Raw genomic sequence first — 21,507 nt, forward strand, 5'->3', positions numbered from 1 at the left:
TTCATCCACTATCTTTTATTTCATTTTCCACAACTTTTTTAAACACCTGTGCATATTTATTATACATAGACATTAAATTCTAATTTTAACCATCATTCTTAAATGGTCTGTGCTACTGGTATATTATTGTTTAATGCAATTACCTTTTTGATAGTTATATCCTATAATTTCTTTTCTTTCTTCTTTTAAAAATCTTATCACTTGAACATGTAGGCTTTGGTACTTACTGTGCCAGTGACCTTGAGAAATTATTTGTTTCATGTATATCATTTCATATCATTTTATTACACATATGCTTTTGAGCAATATTCTTTTATCCTAATTGATGAATAACTATTCTTTTCTGATGAGAAAAAAGAAATATTATAAATCCTTTAAATTATAAAAGTGTAAAAATAATAGAACAAAATAGGTAACATTTTAATATAACATAAGCACTATTTTTCTGCCATTCAGAAGTGCCTATTGGTTTAACGGGATTTGAACTTTGAACAAGAGCACTGACTCTCAAATGTTAGTTTACATCAGACCTGTAGACAGACTGCTAGAGGTCAACGCCAGGATTTCTGAGACAGTTCCTCTGGTTGAGGACTGAGAAGCTGATGCCGCAGCATATCAGTTTGAAGAGAGGCCAATCCTCCTGATCTGCAACTCCACCTGGAGACACACTAGCACAGTGTGTTACTTTACAAGATGAAAACCCGGCATTGAAAACAAGCAAAATAATTTTTCATAAAACTTTTATTTTAAACCGAGTGATTCATTTCTCATGTCCATTTCCTGCCTGAGGTAAAGTAAAGGAATATAATTTTATTTATATAAAAGAAAAACTATGTTGGATTGACAAAATTGAGAACTGATCATTTTCTTCTTAATAAAAGACTGTAATTAGACACATTCACATTTAAAATTGTCCTTATGAAGCAGGTTTGAAAAATTCACGGGAAAATTCCATTAGCCTAAACTTCACTATGCCATGAACTTTTTGAAGCGCTTTCTTACTTCTAGTGGAAAGAAAATTGTTTATTATATTTCTATTACAGTGATGAGTGGAAATTTTCCACTTACATTTTCTATCAATGCTTTGAGACTATCAATTTTGTAGGTAACAAATTTATTCATGAAATAAAGAAATATAAATATGTGGTATTGTTCAAATACTATTGCTACACAAGATTTGTGTACGACACTACTCTTACTGTTATCTGGTATTCATGATTTCAGTGAAAAGTACTCAAGAAACTGAAGAATAGAAAAGACCCATCTATTCAATCTGACAGTTGCGAAACAAATATCATACTCTTTACTTTCAGAACATAGTCCTGGGACTGTAGGTTATGCATTGGGCTGCTAATCACAAGGTCACAGCATCAAATCCATTAGCCTCTCCAATTGAGAAAGGCAAGGCTGCCTCCTCCCATAAAGATTAACAGTCTTGAAAACTCACAGAGACATATAGGGTCACTATATAGCGTCACTGTACTATATAGGGTTACTGTAAGCCAGAATCAACTCTATGGCAGTGAGTTAGTTTGCATATAAGAAAATGGAAATTCGTTGGTTAGCTTAGTTGCAGTATTTTTAAGAAATAGAGTCTGACCCAATTCTAGGTCTATACTATTCTGAAGTTATGTGCTTCAGATTATACTACAGTTCTTGCGTGGGATACAGGTTCTTAACATTTGCAATTCACACATATCGTGTCTGGGAATCTAACCAGAAGTTTGGCATTTTGAAGCCACCCAGTAGCTCTGTGGAAAAAGGACCTGGCAGTGTCCTCCCACAATGATCACAGTCAAGAAAATCTTCAAAGGCATTTCTGCCCCGTCACGCCAGATCACTGTGGATCGGCACCAATGGCATAATGACGACGGCCTTATAGAAAATACAAACTGAAATAATTTGCTTTCTAAGTGCTATGTTCAAAATTATAGTTGAAATTGTAAATAAAATCATTTAATTCGATCAAAAGAATTCAAACTCCTAGAGAAACCAAATGAATACTTTGCTTTTGTTGTGCAGCGCCTTGTTATGGGCGGATGTGATCTACGTTTCCTAGAGTTGTCATGGCCCGGGTTTCCAGAGCCAAATACTTTCCAATCATCCGTTGGTGCTGATTACACTTCCTGCCACAGCGATTGCTGCAGTCCTGGTTTTCTTTTTGGTAATTTCAGAGCACGAATCTTCTTTTGTGGTGAAGCATGCCAATTTATAGATGAAAACATTTATTTAAAAAATTATTCATCTGAATCATTTCTGAATAAATTCATCTAAATAGTTGATAATGTATGTAATGGCATAGGACCAAGTTAGGTGTTAAACTCATTCAGAGACAATACAAATTAAAGTAAAAGGATAAATGCCTTGGCATTGAATTGTAAAATAAGAGGCAAACAAAGTATACTCTATTCATGGAAAAAGGAAATGTTCTTATTATTAAATGTAAAAATAATTTAGAGCAGAAATCCAATTCATGAACTGTGGGTAAAAATACCACCTAGGTAATTTCAGTAAGAAAAAGTTAATATTTCCAGATATCACAAGTTTCCGTAACAGCCAAAATGTTTAGTGTAAAACTCCAATCAGCACATATAAGTGAACTCTACATGTATTTAATGAATCAGAAAAACATTAAGATGCATATTTTTATAAAATTACTGAGGAATTAAATAATAGTTTAATTTGTAAATGCATTTGATTTAATTGAAGAACCTTGGCCTGAGTCATAAGACTTTGGTTGTAGTCCTTGTATTTTTTGTTGGCAAGCATTCTAATCTCACAAGGTTAACAAATTTTATGAACTTCTGTTAAAAGTAAAGGTAAGAGTGTTGCATTTGATCTTTTCCAAAGCCAATCAGTAGATGGTAGTTCCTGGAAATGTGTAGCAGGAATAACTAATCTGATACTCTTCGCGCTGTTAACTAGAGACACAATCAGTAGGTCTTCTTGACCCTTCTGGTATCCTTGATTTTTAAATATTCAAAATCATTAAGATAAAGAGAAAAAAATCAACGAATTCTAGCATAGATAAATAAGGACAATCAAATGTACGGGTTGCTGATGTCATTTCTGGCTTTTAAGTAGGCAACTTCATCTAAAGCTTTCAAGAAGTTTGGGTGTTTTTTTCCCCAAATCCCCTCTTTCCACAGCAAAAGGATGGGTGCTCTCTTGGCCTTTCCTTCTCATTCTCTCTCTACACACACACACACACACACACACACACACACTCACTCACTCACTCATTTGTTTGTCTTATAGCATTTTTGAAGTAACCTTTGTGATAGCTAAGTATTACTTGATGTTTTCCTAACATTGTAATAATAAATGGTAACATAATTTGGAGTTTGGAACCGGAAATCTGACTTGAATCCCAGGTTTCAATGGCAAAGTCAGTGACACACTTCTCACAAGTCAACCAAAGCAGCTATCTACTTCATTTGAATTTCTGTGCTTTAGAAAATGTAACATATCACTAAATTAATTTGTAATCTATCAGGTAAGCTGTTACTGTGGTTAGTATATTGTACTCTTAGGTTATATCTCTTTCCACAAATAATCACAAAAGATGTCTCTTTTCCAGTGGGTACTAAATAAGAACTTAGTGCACATTTTGAAAATTGATGTAGACTAACAGAATACAAAATCCTAGTTTTAAATTGAAATATATGGAGTTTTATTATTCTGTAGAATATTAAACAATAATTCTTTGAGATATAGTGTTTATGTATATGCAAGGGTATAGTGTAGAAAATATTTGGGTAAAATGAATGTATAATTCCCCAAGATTAGTTGTATATTAAATGTCAAAGTTTTTTTTAAAAGATTCTTTACGGAAAAGACTGTCACCCTTTAAATGGGGCTCAGAGCAGGAATTAACTGGAAGTACAGTTGGGAGATTGTTTTCTTCTAAAATTAGTGTAATTAAAACATTCTTTTTAATTGAAGAGTCATAAAAAGCATAACCATCTGTACTGTAATATTTACTTCATCAAATTATTCAGTATTATGATTACAGATGAAGCCACACATTTTAAGCATATACATTTATTTTGAATCCTGAAACAAAGTAATAGTAATATTGTTAACTATTTTAACTCTATCATATTTCTAAAGTCAGACTAACATCAGTGAATGATTCTTTTTTTTTTTTTCAATCATTTTATTAGGGGCTCATACAGCTCTTATCACAATCCATACACACATCAATTGTGTAAAGCGCATTTGTACATTCATTGCCCTCATCATTGTCAAAATATTTCCTCTCCACTTAAGCCCCCGACATTAGGTCCTCATTTTTCCCCTCCCTCCCCGCTCCCCCCTCCCTCATGAGCCCTTGATAATTTATAAATTGTTATTTTGTCATATCCTGCCCTGTCCGACGTCTCCCTTCACCCACTTTTCGGTTGTCCGTCCCCCAGGGAGGAGGTCACATATAGTTCCTTGTAATCTGTTCCCTAGGAAAGTGAATGATTCTTTAAATCAAACCTATATTGCTATATAGTATACTTATGATATATGTTTATTTTTTCTCATAATATAGGGACCTCCTGGTTTACCTGGCCTCAAAGGAGATCCTGGATCCAAGGGGGAGAAGGTAAGAAAGAAAGAAAGAAAGAATTATGTATGTTATTAGAATTCTGATACTCAAATAGCAGAGGCAAGAACTGTTGCACATCAACATTACTCAAACACAAAAGTTATCCCTTTGACATTCTAACTATGGAAAAAATCTGTTAATACTCAGTTTCTCAGATGTATTTAGAAAAGGGAAAAAAAACAAAATAATAGTGAAAAGTGGACCAAAATTTAAAGGGTTTTACTAAAATTACTGTTCAGAAAATAAACTGATGAAATAATAATCTGTATTATGTTTTTAAACGTTAAAGTTTATAAAAATCATCAGAAAAATACCTAGTAAGATGGCTTTCCAGAATGAATGCTGATATCTTCAAACTGAAGAAAATCAACTATATTTCAGAATGACATTAATGCTGGGTGGGTTATTTTTATGCCTATAAATTATCTTTAAATATTGGAAAAGCTCTGAAAAATAAATCATTTCATATAAAATGATATGGTTACTGAAGTAATTATCTGGAGAATTTGTTGTTTTGTTATTGTTGCTAATATTACATATGATCCTTCTTGGTCTATTAGTTGAAGATATTTGCTTTACGTAAAGGAAGCATGCAAGATATTTTAGAAAGTATTTCATTTCATACTATGTCCTATGGTTAATAAGACCTCATTTAATGTAATTCTTAAGTAATCTTGTTATGTGAGGGACCCTAAAATCTTAGTTGAAAAGGTTGTTTTCAATTTTGTAAATCCACATTTTAAGTCTTCATACTTTAAGAATTAACATTTTAAGTCTTCATACTTTAAGAATTAACGTGCAAAGATTGTGTGATGAGAACGTAATTAGAGAGTTGTATTTTACATATTATTAAAGTTGCTTTTCCTTTTCTTCTAAAGGGCCATCCTGGCTTAATTGGCCTAATTGGCCCTCCTGGAGAGCAAGGTGAAAAAGGTGACAGAGGGCTCCCAGGGACACAAGGATCACCTGGCGCCAAGGGAGACGGGGTGAATAAAGTCTCAGTGGTTTTCCTCTTCCTTTCCAATGCTTCTTCCAGTTCTCTCTCTATCACAGCCTCCGCACATGTCCCGTAAGCATGGAAAAGTATAGCAGCTCTATTCAAATCTCCTTAAGCTCAACTCTCCTGAAATTTTCAAACATCAGCTTTTATGTAACCTCAAAGCAAATAATTACACATACATTTAAGTTAGAAATATTAAATTATAGTTTGATAATTAATTATGCAAACATTTAGTAAATGTTAACTCTATACAAATTATAATTAAGAGGCCTATAGGGCTATGAAAGTATATAAAATGAACTATTTATGGACATTAAGGCAAAGGTAATCAAAATTTCAGTTATTTTGGAAATATTATTTCTAAGAGATGCAGTGGAAATACTTTAGGCTATTTTAAGTATTTTTAATTCTCCTAATTTCACCATGTTTTGTTATTTTATAGAACAGTGAAGAAGTTTTTAAGATATTTGATCATAATTGTAGTATTTTCTCTGCAGGGAATCCCTGGTCCTGCCGGTCCCTTAGGCCCACCTGGACCTCCTGGCTTACCTGTGAGTACAGTAGAGAATCTAAGGTGGAATTAATTTATAAATATACTAATCGACACAAATTGCATTCATTTTAATCTCTACTCTGGCCTTTCCATTTTCCAGGGTCCACAAGGTCCAAAGGGTAACAAAGGCTCTACTGTGAGTATTCGTCTCTTTGGTGTTTTACTTTTTCCATATTTAGTCAGTGTCTTATTCATGACTTTTGGCTTGTTCATTTCTCTTTCTCTTTCTAACAGGGCCCTGCTGGCCAGAAGGGAGATGGTGGTCTCCCAGGGCCTCCTGGACCTCCAGTAAGTGCATGTTAATGAATAGTCCAACCCTACTAAGAATCAGAGTTTATCCTCAAACCAAAACCAACAGTGTTAGTCTGGGTAGATTAGGGAAACAAATACGTGGACACACGTATGTGAAAGAGATTTGTATACAAGAACAATTGAACATTGAGAAAACATCCCAGTCCAGTCCAGATCAAGTCCATCAGTCGGATATTAGCCCAGATGTCTGATGTCAATCTATAAAGTCCTCTTCAGACTCACGAAACACATGCAATGACGGCAAATGCAGAAGATCACAGGCCAGAGGGTAGAAAGTCTTTGGATCCAGCGCCATTGGAAACATCTCAGGGCTGGCAGGGGTCTCTGCATCAGGGTGGGTCCATGTGTCTTGTCAGCTGCCATGTCTCCCAGGGTGTGAACAGTCTCCCACCTCCAAGGAGGAAGTACCGATGATTTCCCCGAATTCTCGGGAGAAGGCCATGTCCACACAAAAGCCTCACTGGCTATGATCCGATTGACAAGCTAGACTCCACCCCTACACTCTTAATCCTCAAATTGATAAACAATTATATAACCAACACCGCAACCCACTGCCATCGAGTAGATTTTGACCCATAGCATCCCTTTAGGACAGAGTAAAACGACGGCCTTGGGTTTATAACTCTGTAAATCTTTAGGAGAGGAACTGTCTCATCCTTTTCCTGAAAGTGACCAGTCATATTCTAACTGTGGACCTTGTTCCACCAGGGATCCTACCTAAGTTTATAGTGCAGAGCAAAAGTGTACAATCAAAGGTACTAATTTGTAGAAAACAGCAACTCTATGCCATGACTTGCCTTTAATTGGTTTCACTACTTTAAATATAAAGATGCCCTAATTATACATTTATAATAATAGAGTACTTACTAATTTTTAAGATATTAATTTTTATGTACCACTTAATGAAATTAACTGATTATATGACACAATGATATATTTATATCTGTCACTAGAAATAAAGAGAGAATTTCAGATGCATGGTACTTTATCCCAGAGTATATCATGATAATGGTAAAAGCAATAGTTGGTACTATCTATTAATACTCATATTGATCAGGCTTTATTGATTGGATTACTGCAAGGTCATAGCAAAAGGATGCAGATCTATATGAAAAGAAATTTTAGTCTAGTTCTTTGTTTTTAAGTGCTTCTATGTGGTTTGATTATTTAAATGACTTATATCTTGCAAAGTGTACAGTGAAGTTTGCATTGTTTAAGTTTGTTAAAGTGTACAGATTAAAGCTGTTAATATTTGAACCAATCTATTGTTTTATAAAATAATTAGTATCAAGTATATGAAAAACTCAATGAAGAGGAACCTTTGAATGCTTCTTTACCTGTCTGAGCCTTGAAAATCTTGGTGTTGAGAGAGGGATGTAAGTGAATGTAAATGAGGATTAACTAATAAATAGCAAAGTGATGTATAGAACATATGCTTATACAAATCAGGCTTGTATCACTAGTGAAGATAGCCAGCAATCCATGGCTATTATCGATCCCAACGCATTGTGGTGTGTCAAAGTTGAATTTTTCTCTATGGTTTTTATAATATTAATTTTGTAGTAGATTGCCAAAACTTATTTTTGAGTATATCTGAAGGGACTGAAACTTAAATCCATTTGGTTGGCGGATGAGTATAACTTTCTGAGGGCCACTTCAAAAAGTTCATGGGAAATTTGTGTGATTCCTTAATTGTATTTTTCCATGAGGTTTTCAAAGCCTCGTTGTCTATTCACCATTAACACTATAAAGAAAGGACAAGTGTTAGTTGTTTTTTTAAGCAACTGAAATGGAAAAAAAAATAAAAACTATATGTATGTGTAGGTTTATAGAGAAACACACATGATTGGCATGTGCATATATAAAGAATGAGTCTTGAAGAGACATTGGTTAAGGTGGCGGGTTGCTATCTATAAAGTTGGCAGTTTGAACTCACCAAATGTTCTAAAGGAGAAAGACGGGGTGGTCTCCTCTGAAACCTCCCAACCCCGAAGCCTTCCAGCTCTGTGGAGTAGTTGTGCTTTGACCTGTGGAGCCCAGGAGACAGATTTGATTTCAAAGCAATTGGTTTGTTTTTAATATACAAAATATATATTGCACTATTATTCTGTAGCTACTAAGGAAAAAAATTAAACAGCCAAACCAATGATTATTTCTCATAATAATGATGTAACCTTTACCCACTAAGATCAGCAGAATTTTTACTTCAGAAACATGTTCACACAGATTCTCTCTTTCACAGGGTCCACCTGGTGAAGTCATTCAACCCTTACCTATCTTGTCACCTAAAAAAACAAGAAGGCATACTGAAAGCATGCAAGCAGATGCAGGTGACAATATTCTTGATTATGCGGATGGAATGGAGGAAATATTCGGTTCCCTGAATTCTTTGAAACAAGACATCGAGCACATGAAATTTCCAATGGGGACGCAAACCAATCCAGCCCGGACGTGCAAAGACCTGCACCTCAGCCACCCTGACTTTCCAGATGGTACGTGAATAAGACAGGGCAAGCACAGGCACCAAGCTTCGGCCTTCCTCCACTGCCTTGTCAGCCCATTAATTCCAGTGCAATGTTTAATATAGTCCCTACATAAATCTAAGCAATGATAATTAGGTCCAGCCATGGAGACTCAAGACAGGTAATTTATGCTGTGTGCAGTTCAAAATCTGTATTTCGTATCTGTAAAATTGTATCTGTAATGTAAGGTTTCATTAAATTATGGCAAGATTATTTTTGATTAACTAGAGTTAATGCAAATATAGTTTGCATGGTAATAAATATAAGCATGAACTTTAAGTATTAGCACAAATGATTGTCACCCTGTACCTCACTGCCCTCAAGTTGTTGCCTGTTCATAGTGACCCTCCGGGACAGGTAGAACGACTCCTGTGAGGCTCCGAGACTGTAAGTCCTTCGGGGAGTAGAAATCTCCATCTTTCTCCTGCACTACCCTACAGTTATAATTTGTATCCTGAATTATTTTAAGCTGAAATAAGTAAAATTGATAGAGTATTTGCCTTTTCATTTTAATGGTAATTTGGTGAGCAGAAAATTTTAAAATTGGAATCATTTGGGACAAAAAGATATTCTTAATCAACAGCTGAGAACATTTTACTTAGTAATAATTGGATTAATTTACTGAATGGTTACTATTTGACAACAATGGGTGGTGTGACCATAAAGAGTGATATAGAGGTTAAATGTTGCCCTGAAAAGTACAAGATTAGCCATTTAAAACTACCAGTGTGCCATGGGAGAAGGACAGGACCATCTAGTCTCATACAGAGTTACAGCTTCAGAAACTCAGGGAAGCAATTCTACCATGTCCTATCGGGTTGCTATTAGTTGACATCAACTAAATGGCAATGAATTCTTTTACTTTTAATTACATTCCCATTGTTTAGGGAAAGAAACAGTTTCTGGTATGCTGGTGGTTGACCCATTCATTTATGAATTAGCAAAATACATATCTTTATCTAATTTATAATCTCTTCTTCATTAAGAATATTATATTTCATTGTCAAGGTATGGGATGTTATAATTATATAACTGAGTGCACAAAGTAAAATTTAATACATTTCAGAAACAGCATTGTAAGGGAAAATATAAATTATTAAGAAATATTTATAAATTAATATGTAGGTCTTTACATTTGTAATACATTTATTTGGAAAACAAAATGCTTAGTGTTTTATTCATTCACTACTTTTTAGGAAAATATCACTTTTAAGTGGCACTATGTATGAAGAAAAATTAGATTAATTAGGTTGTATCTGTGGCAGACAATTTCTTATTTCAATAATGAATTCAGATATCCTTGATCTTTAGCAAATTCTTACTGGGTTATGTGAAATTCCAAAAATAATACCAAGACTCTTATAACCTATGTAATATGATTCCAAGATATTTTCCCTAGATGAGAAAAGGATTAAAAACTAAAGTAAATTATTCTAGCACATGGTGAAATTATGAAATAATATAATGAATTATGAACCTCATCACTCTATTGGGGCGGGGGACATTATGAACTTTGGTAATTAATTTTGGTGTGGAGTGTAATTCTCAGTTGTTTGCAGTGTCTAACTAATTTCATTATTTATCTGTGTCAATAAATTAAAGAATAATTATAAATATTACTTTCTTATTTAAGGAATTCTGGTGACACTTGGATAAGCATTTGGCTCCTAACACCAAAGTTTGCTGTTCAAACCAATTGGTTGTCCCATGGAAGAAAGATGAGGCTAACTACTCCTGTAAAGATGTATAGCTTCAGAAATATTTTATAGGCTCTATATGAGTTGGGATCAACTCTATGGCAGAGGGGTTATTTGCTTTCTTGGGCAGGACCAAGTTAGTTTGGGTTTGGTTGGTTGGTTTTCATGCATCGATGAGGGGAAGGAATAAAGCCCCCAAGTTGCTGCTGCTCTAGTGGTGGGGAGGAGAAAAACATTAATCAGTCAAAGGTGTTAATAGCAACTTATTGTGATAGATATGACAAAAGAACGATGGGCTTAGATAAATCAACTTTGAAAAAATAAAATGTTGATACTTGACATGGTGATCTTTAATCTGCCCCTTAAAGAGATGGTCACCTTTGCTAAGAATCCAGAGGATATTCCAGGGAACTTTAAAAGCATTGAAAAAGGCCGAAACTTGTTGTTTTCAAGCATCCCAAAGAATATTACTGTGGAAGAACATTAGACAGCAAATTGAAGAGTCCGTTGAAATGCAGTGAAAGGGAGCAATGTGCAGTCAGCTTGATCAGGAATCTGTTCCAGTGATCAGGAAAGAGCGGAGGTAGGAGTGACAGCGATGTGGACATAGGACTAGGAGATGAATTCCTTAGAGATGTATTGAGTATGTTCTACACATGATACCAAACCACTAATAATGATATTGGAACAAATCATCTTGGAGGAAGTACAGTCAGCATCTACTTAGCCCTGACAATGATGAGTCTCCTCTCATCTAATTTGGATACATTATCAGTAGAGCACAGTCCCTGGACAAGGAATCTCATGCAAGCCAGGTAAAGTAGAAAGTCACAGAAAACAAGGAAGGCCTTGTTCCATTATTTGGTGGTAACAAGGTGTACAGATACAACAGTAGTTCTGAGGACAGCACTGGACATGGCAGTAGGTATTTGAGGAACTGGAAGAAACTTGACAGCACATAACAACAATAACAACAGCAACACCAGCAAATTTACTACCAGACCTATAATTACAAACTAATGCAAAAGTATACTCCCAAACCAAATCAAACCCATTGGCATTGTATTAATTCTGACCCACAGCTACCCTCTGTAGCTTTGGAAAGGCTGTAAATCTTTAGGGGAACACACAGCCTCACTTGCTTAAAATATACTACCTCTACCATTATTACAGATGAATAAATCGGGAATAAAATATACTGTTTCTTGTGATCAAATTACTTAAATAGTAGATAATGCATGGAGGATTTGAGGTCAAGTGTAGCTGATACAATGTGCTGAAATTTATTACATGTGGCTAATTAGAAGGTTAACATTAGAGGAGGTAACATTTAGGTTAACATCTAACAGAAATAATCCTGTCAGAGTAAGAAGAAGACCCAATCCACAAGAAAAAGAAAACAGTTTCAGTCAGACAAGATAAAGAATCTCTTGTTAAATGTTCAAACACTCTCTAATGTCTATAAAATATGAAAAGAATTCATGTGGAACAAAATCTATTAATAATCTTTTTCCCTACGTTCTTGTTCAACAACTCGACCAGCACATTTCATTTTTGACTAATGGACTCGTATACATTTGTTCTTACCTTTCAGGTGAATATTGGATTGATCCTAACCAAGGTTGTTCAGGAGATTCCTTCAAAGTTTACTGTAATTTCACATCTGGTGGGGAGACTTGCATTTATCCAGACAAAAAATCGGAGGGAGTAAGTACCACTCTGTTTGGGGGGGTTACTGTTGACAGTTCCTGCCACGTTTTTGCAATATTGAACGAAACAGTAAAATTATACTGTCATATATTCATTTATTTGCTTTTCTTACATGGTAATTAGAGCACTTCATTTGCATAAACATGAATAAGTGATGCTCAGAGTTAACAAATACTCTCCTCCTTTATTTTTACCCAGATGTATTCTTCACGCACCTGCTTGTTCTCTCACATTCTATATCTTTCTACGACACAGCACAGCTGATTATCAAATCATCATGCAGCTATAAGTATTCTGCCGTCCACTTGCCACATGGTAGAATGTACAGCTGCATAATCTGCTCCAATAGTACAGTTTATAGGGAATTAATATTTTATATTTAAGAATTTATGTTCAGACATATTTTCATAATATTAACTATTTAAAGGAAATTCCTTGATTGCCTCACAGGAGCATCAGTATATCTTTATAGCTAAATGTTATATTGTTAAAAGGTTATATCTTTAATGCTAAATGCAAGTCATTGGTATAAGAAAATAGTTTTCACTAGCATGATTATATTGTCCAAATATTCAATAAGTGAAGAATTTTATCCTCATTTGTATTCATATAATAAAATTTGTTCTAAGTAAGCTGCTCTGTGCATACAGTCACAGAAATGCCTTACGGCAAAATGCGGTGGGTGCTTTATGTGTGGCGAATACAGGAGCAAAGTTACGTGTGTGATTACAGGGAGGGGGTAGGGCAGGCGGCAGTGACTTTCATCTCCCAGCACAGTTTGATGTGTGACGAAGTATAGTGATTGGTGTCTACGGAAAACAGAAAAAGACTTCCCTTTACACGTATAACTAAAATGTCAGAAAATACGTGTGTGTGTGAAAGAGAGAGAGACACACACTGAGCGAGAGGATGGGGGTGGGGGCGCTTCAAAAAGTTTGTGGGAAAATATCATGTTTCATTATATTGTCCACAAGCTTTTAAATCCTTCAAAAAGTGGTCCAATCAAAGCTGGTTTCAGAAGGCCTTTGCTGTGTCAGGTAAACTCCAGGGGAGAGGGCAGCTCGGAAGGTTCTGGAGAATGTCTTTCCTGGAATCCCAAAGCAGGCAGTTTTACAGATTCTCTGGAAGGATACAAGACAATCACTGGAGCTCACTATGATGAAATGTTAAGAAAATGTGAAAACTGCCTAGCTGGAAAAATGCGATGCAAGTTCATGCTGAGGCATTGTTTTACTGCACAGATGCCCCTGCTCACTCTTTGAGAGCATTTAGGCCTGACCTACAAGAATTTTATTGATAAATTTTAACCCATCTACCCTCCAACCTTTAGACATCTTTTGTTCCCATAACTCAAACATCATTGAAAAAGAAATACAATTTGAGTCCCTGAAGTATGTCAAAAGAGTGCTGACCTTTTTTCCAGGGAACCATTAATGAGAGAGAAACACTACCTTCAACAGTGTATGGACCTAATGGCCAATTTGTGGAGAAACAATGTCTTCCCATTTTGAATTTTTTGCTTAATGAGGTTTTGCAGCAATCTTTTTGACTTAACCTTATATAACAGTAATGTATGTATGTCTTTTTGTATATCAGTAGTATATGCATACACACACAAAGAGGATTCAAAAGTGCATGGAAAAAATGAAATGAAAAGATAATAGTTTTTTTCTCCGCTAACTCTGGAAAACACACACATGCACACACACACACACACAAACACACGCGTGCTCGCAAAGAGACACATGACATTATGGCTGCATTTAGTTATATGAAATAGGCATTCTTAAGCTCCCATTCAGGAAGTACCATTGTACTAGGTGGAGTTTTGCTATTCTATTGCTGTATTTATAATATTGTTCATATGGTTTATCTTCTTTCTAATTTTCTGGTATCTGCAACAGGTAAGAATTTCATCATGGCCAAAGGAGAAACCAGGAAGTTGGTTTAGTGAATTCAAGAGAGGAAAATTGGTATGTTATTTTCTCAGAAAGAAATTATTTATCTTGATTTTCATATGTGAGGCTCAAATTATGCACTAGTTTCAAATTGTGCAAATCTAAATTTTACAAATCAGAATCCGATTTGTTCTCTAGTTTGCTCTATCTATATCTATTGAATCAATCTTTTTTATTATTATAGGAAATGGAATTATAAAAACATCACTGAAAAAAATAAGTATTTTATTAGTGATGTGGTGTAGATATCAAAAATGATTATTACAAATAATATTATAGAATTGTTACCATTTAATATCTCTGACTCCATCTACTTTGCATTTTTTCTGCTTCATTTTAATTCACTTTTGTTCTCCCATAAAGAGTTTTGGAAAGTGCCTTGTCTTTGTTGATTTTTATATTGGAAATAGACTGGCCTTGTATTTATATACAGCACCAGTTTACTCAGTTGTTCTCTATTGATTTTCCAGAGATATTTTAAGATCAGATGATAAAATCAATGTCTTGTTCAAAAGCTATTTTAAAAGATGTATTGGTTCAAAATAATCTAAGTTGAATATATGCAGATTGAAATGTTTCCCATCTACTTTGGTGATTATTCAATCATTAATATCACTTTAAAATAATTTTATTTCAAGTGACAACCTTTGCACAATTATTTTCTCTATGTGAACCTACCAGTATAAATTAACTTTTTAGCAAAGTGGTCCACTTTATCATTTTAACTTAGATCTTTAATTATATAATATTAAATTACATAATAAATAGCCATGTTTCACTCCTGCCTGTGTATTAAAAAAACAAAACAAAAAACACCCAAACAGAACTGTGTGTGGTTTTTGTTTGTGTTTTAAAATTTTGTTTTGCTTTCCTAGGAGTCCCATTTCTAAATAGATTATTTTTCTCCACCCTCACAAGACCCATCTTCAAAGTGTTAGTAACATCAGTAAAATCACTTAGAAGACATAAGGTCAGAGTTAACCACCCTTCGACTGACTCACTCTATAAACTGGGTGACTTTTTTTTTCTTTCTTAAGGTTGATGTTCCAGCTGACCCCTACAGCTTCCCTCATAACTATTAAAATAATTTATCAAGATGATTGAGACAATATTCCATCAATTCCAATTAAGATGATTTCTTTCTATGGAGATAGAGCCATTATTGATTGAGTCAATAAATATTGACCATCATTGTCTGCAGAATTATCTCGATGCTAATGACAGAATGATGAACAAACACATTGTGTAAGCCGCGGGAGAACAACCGATAGCCGTGCTGAACCGTGTTTGCAGTCAGATTGTGTTAAGACTCATTAATTTCATTGACAGAGTAGAACTGCCTCAAATTGTTTCCTCAGCTGAAATTTTTGTAGGAGCGTATTTACAAATCCCTTACCAACGGAATTGATGGATGTGTTCCAACTACCACCTTTTAGGTTAGCAGCCTATAGCTTACCCACAGCACCATCACGCCTTCTTGTGCTGAAAGTGAGAACAAAAGGCCTCTGCTGTGTTGGCCCCTGTGATCGTTTTCAAGGATCCGTGGTAGTGCAATGGTACACATTGGACTGCTCACAGCAAGAGAAGCAGTTCAAAACCACCAATTGCTCTGAGGACATAGCGGGGCCCTCTGCTTCCATAAATAGTGACAATCTTGGCAATCCACAGGGCCAGTTGTAACCTGCTCTACAAGGTTGCGATGAGTTGGAATGGGCTCCGTGGCAGTGAGATATAATCGTTGTGGATACTGTAATAAATTACTCTCAACTGGGAGGTTTCCAACCGCAGAGATTTATTCCTTTATGCTTCTAGAGGCCAGACATCCAAAACCAGTTTCTCTTGAATGTGCTAACAGACACATTCAGCTACTCCGTCAGAGAAAGGCAGGACTTTCTACTCTCCTAAAAGCCCACCCACCGGGGCAAGGCTACCCCATCCTGCAGGGTCGCTATGAGTCAGAGTTGAGTCAATCACAGTGAAGACTCTATGCTTTGCCTCCTCTGATTGCTGTCGGCTACTGGTATACCTTGGCTTGTAGCAGCACCCCTATAATCTTTACCCCCATTCTCATCACTTTGTATTCTAAGTGTACTTGGTTTGCTTTCTACTGCCTGTCTCAATTTTCTCTCTGCATTTTCCCTGTAAGGACATTTAGTTATATTTGCCAAGATCCTTTTTCTGAATAAGGTAACATCCCAGATCTTAGGGGCTAAACCATAGACATATCTTTAAGGAGATCACCATTCAGCCCAACCCACTAAAAACGCAAAAGGAAAAGTGCAGGCACACATGAAAGTGTGAGGCAGGTAGACACAAGTCATGCGATTTTTCAGAAGGAGCGAACAAAAAGCACACAGCAACAGCAGCAAAGCAGCCTTTGAATTACACTGAAAGGCTCCGGTTTTCATTTTTTAAAACATATGCAAATATAATGAACCATTATTTGGAAACAAAAGTTTTATTCCTCTCAATAAAGTGACTTTTTCAAAGACAAACAACACTTAAATACTCCACCTGGAATATATTTCTACTTTACTAAAAATCATGCCCTTATCTGACATGTACATGTTCCTCGATTAAGCAGAAATAGATCTGTCTATATGCATTTAGGATCACAGTTTGCTGTCAACAGTGGTCTAAATATTTTATACGATAAAAGAGTAAAATAATCTTTAAATGCCTTCTTTATACTTTTATTCCCAGCTTTCTTATTTAGATGTTGAAGGAAATTCCATTAATATGGTGCAAATGACATTCCTGAAATTGCTGACTGCCACTGCCCGGCAAAATTTCACCTACTACTGCCACCAGTCAGCAGCCTGGTATGACGTCTCGTCTGGAGGGTATGACAAAGCCCTCCGGTTCCTGGGATCAAATGATGAGGAGCTGTCCCATGACAATAACGCTTACATCAAAGCTCTATATGACGGCTGTGCGGTGAGTACAGGCTCTGCTTGGCTTCCCCTTTCACAGAGAACAGATCAGCACGCCGGCCTCAGCTTAATCTGAAACCTGATTTCTTTCAAGAAATAAAAGTATATGGGTATTAACATTTGCTTAACTCAGAGATATGAACGTACTGAATATTGTAAAGATCTGATTTTCTCTTTCATGTACACATACAAGGGCATGCACAGTAATGAGCTGATACACAATAAATAAATAAATAGATAGATAGCTAAATAAGCAAACAAACAAACACACAAATAAATAAATAATCTCACTTTCAGCTAGTCGATTCCGACTCAGAGAAGCCTGGTAGGAGGCAAGGTGGCTTAGCAGACCATCAAGGGGGTTACAGATCACAAGGGTGGCAGTTCAAACTCACCAGCCTCTACAGGGGAAAAGATGAGCCTTTCTGTTCCTGCAAGGAGTTACAATCTCAGAAACCCCCCGGGGTAGTACTACTCTGTCCTAAAGGTTCCCTGCAAAACACACAATAGTCCCATTTGAAGCCATGCCAAAAGATAATCTGGAATCATTTGATAATTTTATGGAATTATTTCTGACATTTGGATGGCATTATAGGTAGTTATTCATCTGAGTCAAGAGATGAACACAAAACAAATAACAAATACAGAACACTACTCCATTGCCTCTTTGATCCATAATTCTAATCGAATAAATAAAAGAATCATTATGTCACCGATAATCTTACTCTTATGTTTGGGGCTTGCTGATTCGTACGATTATGCTCCAGTTTTTGTGGCCTAACATATTTTTTATTAGTTTTATTCTCTGACTCACTTCTCTTTTTTCCCCACATGTAAGGGAGTTCCCTGTGACACAATGGCCACCACTGTGGTAAATGCCATTGAGTTGTTTCTAATGTAGGGAGACCCAGGTGTCGAGGGACAGAGCTGGTTTTCAGGCTAGACCCCTAGGCAGCTGTGGGTGAGCTCACATTGCAATTGTTCAGCTAATAGATGAGCACCTAACTCTTTACACCTGTCACAGACTATAGGTTGATCCACTGAATACCTTACACAGCTCAGTGCTTCAGCCAATTACTGAGGCCGAGAGCAGCCATGGTTATAAATAAACAGATCCCTGCCCTGACCAAAATGAGGCAAAATGGCTATTACGGGAGCAAGAGATTATTGGGAGAGATTACCACTATAGTGTATTAGTAAATATTCATGAAGGTAATACATGGCAGAAATATTTTGAGTCTGACCCAATGCACTATAATTTCTATGCTGTGTTCAGTTTAATCATAATAAATAAACTACATTGTATCTAAAGAATAATTACAATGATAAGGGTACATTTAGAAGTATGACCTCCAAACCATTTTATTTTCATATTAAGTTGTATTTATCAGCTCAATAGACTCTTCAAATGTACCCAATAGTGGAGTATAATATTTAGAGAATTATCACTACATTTTAAACATAGTTGAAAATGTAAGAATATATGTAAACTTTGCGATAAGAGGAAGTTAAATTCTAGATTCTACAATGGCAAATCTGTTGTCTTACTCTCTCTCCCTCATCTCTGTATCACAATTCAGAATATTAAGAGGAAAATGCCAAGTGTTAAAAACGTGAAGCAGTTTGGTTAACTTTTTATTTTTATTTATTTTTACAGTCCAGAAAAGGCTATGAAAAGACTGTCATTGAAATCAATACACCAAGAATTAATCAAGTACCTATCGTTGATGTAATGATCAATGACTTTGGTGATCAGAATCAGAAGTTTGGATTTGAAGTTGGTCCTGTTTGTTTCCTTGGCTGATATTAGAACAAATACTCCATAAAACCAACAGAAATGTACCTTGGTGTCACCAACCCATTACACACCACATGCAAGTTTTGAGTAAGGATGGGGTAGACAACAACTTACGACATATACATGTACCGTTTAGGAAGTGCGACTGTCCTCGGGAGGGCAGAACCACCTGGGAAAAGCTCTGAAACCCATGAAGGTAGAAGACGTTGTGGCTAAGATGGAAAATAAGGCTGCTTGATTCCCTACGTTTTGTTTCTCCTTTTCTATTGGATTTCTTTGGTGCTGTCGGGGGGGCGGGGGAAAGAAAAATATATATTCGTAAAAAATATGGTGCTCATTCTCATCCATCAAGGATGTGCTTTACAAAGTGTGTTTAATAAATTGTAATTATTTTATGTACAGTTCTATACTGTTATCTAGGTGTCCATTTCCAAAACTTGCACGTGTCTCTGAATTTCATCTGACTCTAATTTTATGACGGTTGCAGAACTATGATGGCAATAAATATATGTATTATGAAAAAAATAAAGTTGTAATTTCTGATGACTCTAATTCCCTTTCTTCAATTAATAATAAAAGGCCTTTGTATATATTGATGTTGAAGAGTTCAGTTATTTGAAGTTGCCACAAAATTCTCAGAGGGCAAAAATCTGGAAGACTTTTGGAAGCACACGCAGATCAACTCTTCTCAGCTGACAGTACTTTTTGAAGAATTACAGCCAAAAATACTATACAGTTTGATGCTTTCTTCAGTGCTATACCTCAAACATTTTTTAATCAGTATCCAGGATTTCACAAGATAATTGTATATACAGAAAATAAGCAAGTTTATATTTTTGGACAAGAAAATGAAATGCTATCTTAATTAATTGATTCCGCCATCACTCAAACAATCAGATGTACAATTTTTTCTCTACTTTCACTCATGTCAGTGTGTTCAGTGTGTTCTATGATGGAGATTATATTAAAGATGGGAACTAAGCAGTTATTTATGAATCTGTGCAATTTTAGATTTTTAATCAATCCACTTCTGGAATTGGACTCTAAGTTGCATAGAATAATAGTTTCACTATTACTTTATCTGTCCAATAGATATTATTTCTTTCCTTTCGCAATAATTTCATATATTATTTGACACACCTAATTGCTAAATAAAATCGGGGTGGTTAACAGTGCCTATCTCAAAAGTCATACTTAATCAAGTCTATCAAAACATTTTTTTCCCCACTAAAGTATTTTATTTCAGGTAGCTGATGATAGGAGTAAAATTTTTAAATTACAAACTGAACTTTGTATCTATTTTGAGTAATATATGTAAGACTTGAAAATAACTGTGTTTTATTATTTCTTATATAAAGTGTTAAATTAACGGATACTAGATTCCACTGGAACATTTTCAGCTGATAATTTATCATGGCGGAGAATTCTTGTCATATTAAAAAGTGAAAAATTGTCATTCATAATTTCTTCTGTTTCTCAAAATCAAATTTGTAAATATCCTCTCGAGGGGATATGTGAATCGTATAATAAACTCAAGTCTTGTCTCCCTGGCTTGGCCATGCTCTTTCTTAAATAAGTTCCAAACTCTTCTCTCTTTCAGCAAAGCCTTTGTATTCTGTTTCTTGACCCTCCAGAATAGGTTTACACACTTTTGAGTAAGCATACTAGCCCTTAGAGATGAATAGTTATTTTATGTAAAATAATAAATACCCCATGGTAATGTTACCTTTACAAAATATAATTATAGGTCTAAATTTTCAGAGGGTTATTTCTATAATGAAAACATTTCACAAGGTCCCAAATATATGTTCTATAATTTCTGCAGTAAATATGTTCCTAGAACTTGCCTTTTGAATTGCAGTCTCTGAATCATATGTTACATAATAGAGAGAGATTCTCTAAGCCAAATATTTTGCATAAATCTCTTACTTGAATCAAGGAAGCAGTGTTATGTGGAAATGTAAAAAACATTTATTGTTGACTGTTGTTTGACCAATCCTTTTGTGTTCTTTTTATGTGATACTATGGGCATAGTATGCAGCATAACATATTCTTTTTCTCACTCCCTTAAAACTGATTTAACTTGGACAAAAAACAGCCCAGTGGAATGGAAAAATCACTGTAGGAGACTTTAACCTCTTGGCCCACACATATTCATGTTATTCATGTGTAAAATATGGAAAATAATACAGGCCTTCCAACTTCATTGGCCTGAAGTTGCAAAATTCAAAATATATATAACATATGAATACAAAATAAATACAGATATGCCTATCAAAATGAAAACATTATAAAATTATTGTAATAGAATAATATCCAAAATATTATAAAATTTTTAAAAAGAGAGAAATAGTTTAACTAAATTTCTGGACCTGCTCTCTGATGCTTCAGTCTCCTCTCTGATGTTTCCATCATGGTTACTAAAGG

At 35.2% G+C, this 21,507-nt stretch overlaps 1 protein-coding gene across 1 annotated transcript in view; it reads left to right on the plus strand.

The window, feature by feature from the left end:
* COL11A1 (collagen type XI alpha 1 chain) overlaps positions 1 to 20,630 on the plus strand; it is a 227,649-nt gene extending 207,019 nt beyond the window's left edge. The window contains exons 56-65 of the mRNA XM_004699558.2: positions 4,541 to 4,594; positions 5,476 to 5,583; positions 6,095 to 6,148; positions 6,251 to 6,286; positions 6,385 to 6,438; positions 8,705 to 8,954; positions 12,276 to 12,388; positions 14,296 to 14,364; positions 17,053 to 17,286; positions 18,940 to 20,630. Coding sequence (XP_004699615.1) covers positions 4,541 to 4,594; positions 5,476 to 5,583; positions 6,095 to 6,148; positions 6,251 to 6,286; positions 6,385 to 6,438; positions 8,705 to 8,954; positions 12,276 to 12,388; positions 14,296 to 14,364; positions 17,053 to 17,286; positions 18,940 to 19,086 — 1,119 coding nt within the window. The 3' untranslated portion in view covers positions 19,087 to 20,630. The remainder of the gene's footprint in view (positions 1 to 4,540; positions 4,595 to 5,475; positions 5,584 to 6,094; positions 6,149 to 6,250; positions 6,287 to 6,384; positions 6,439 to 8,704; positions 8,955 to 12,275; positions 12,389 to 14,295; positions 14,365 to 17,052; positions 17,287 to 18,939) is intronic.
* The last annotated feature ends 877 nt before the right edge of the window (positions 20,631 to 21,507 follow it).

The sequence above is a fragment of the Echinops telfairi genome, unplaced genomic scaffold (genome assembly GCF_000313985.2).
Source record: "Echinops telfairi isolate 266 unplaced genomic scaffold, ASM31398v2 ScPeMD7_443;HRSCAF=831, whole genome shotgun sequence".
Taxonomy (NCBI): domain Eukaryota; kingdom Metazoa; phylum Chordata; class Mammalia; order Afrosoricida; family Tenrecidae; genus Echinops; species Echinops telfairi.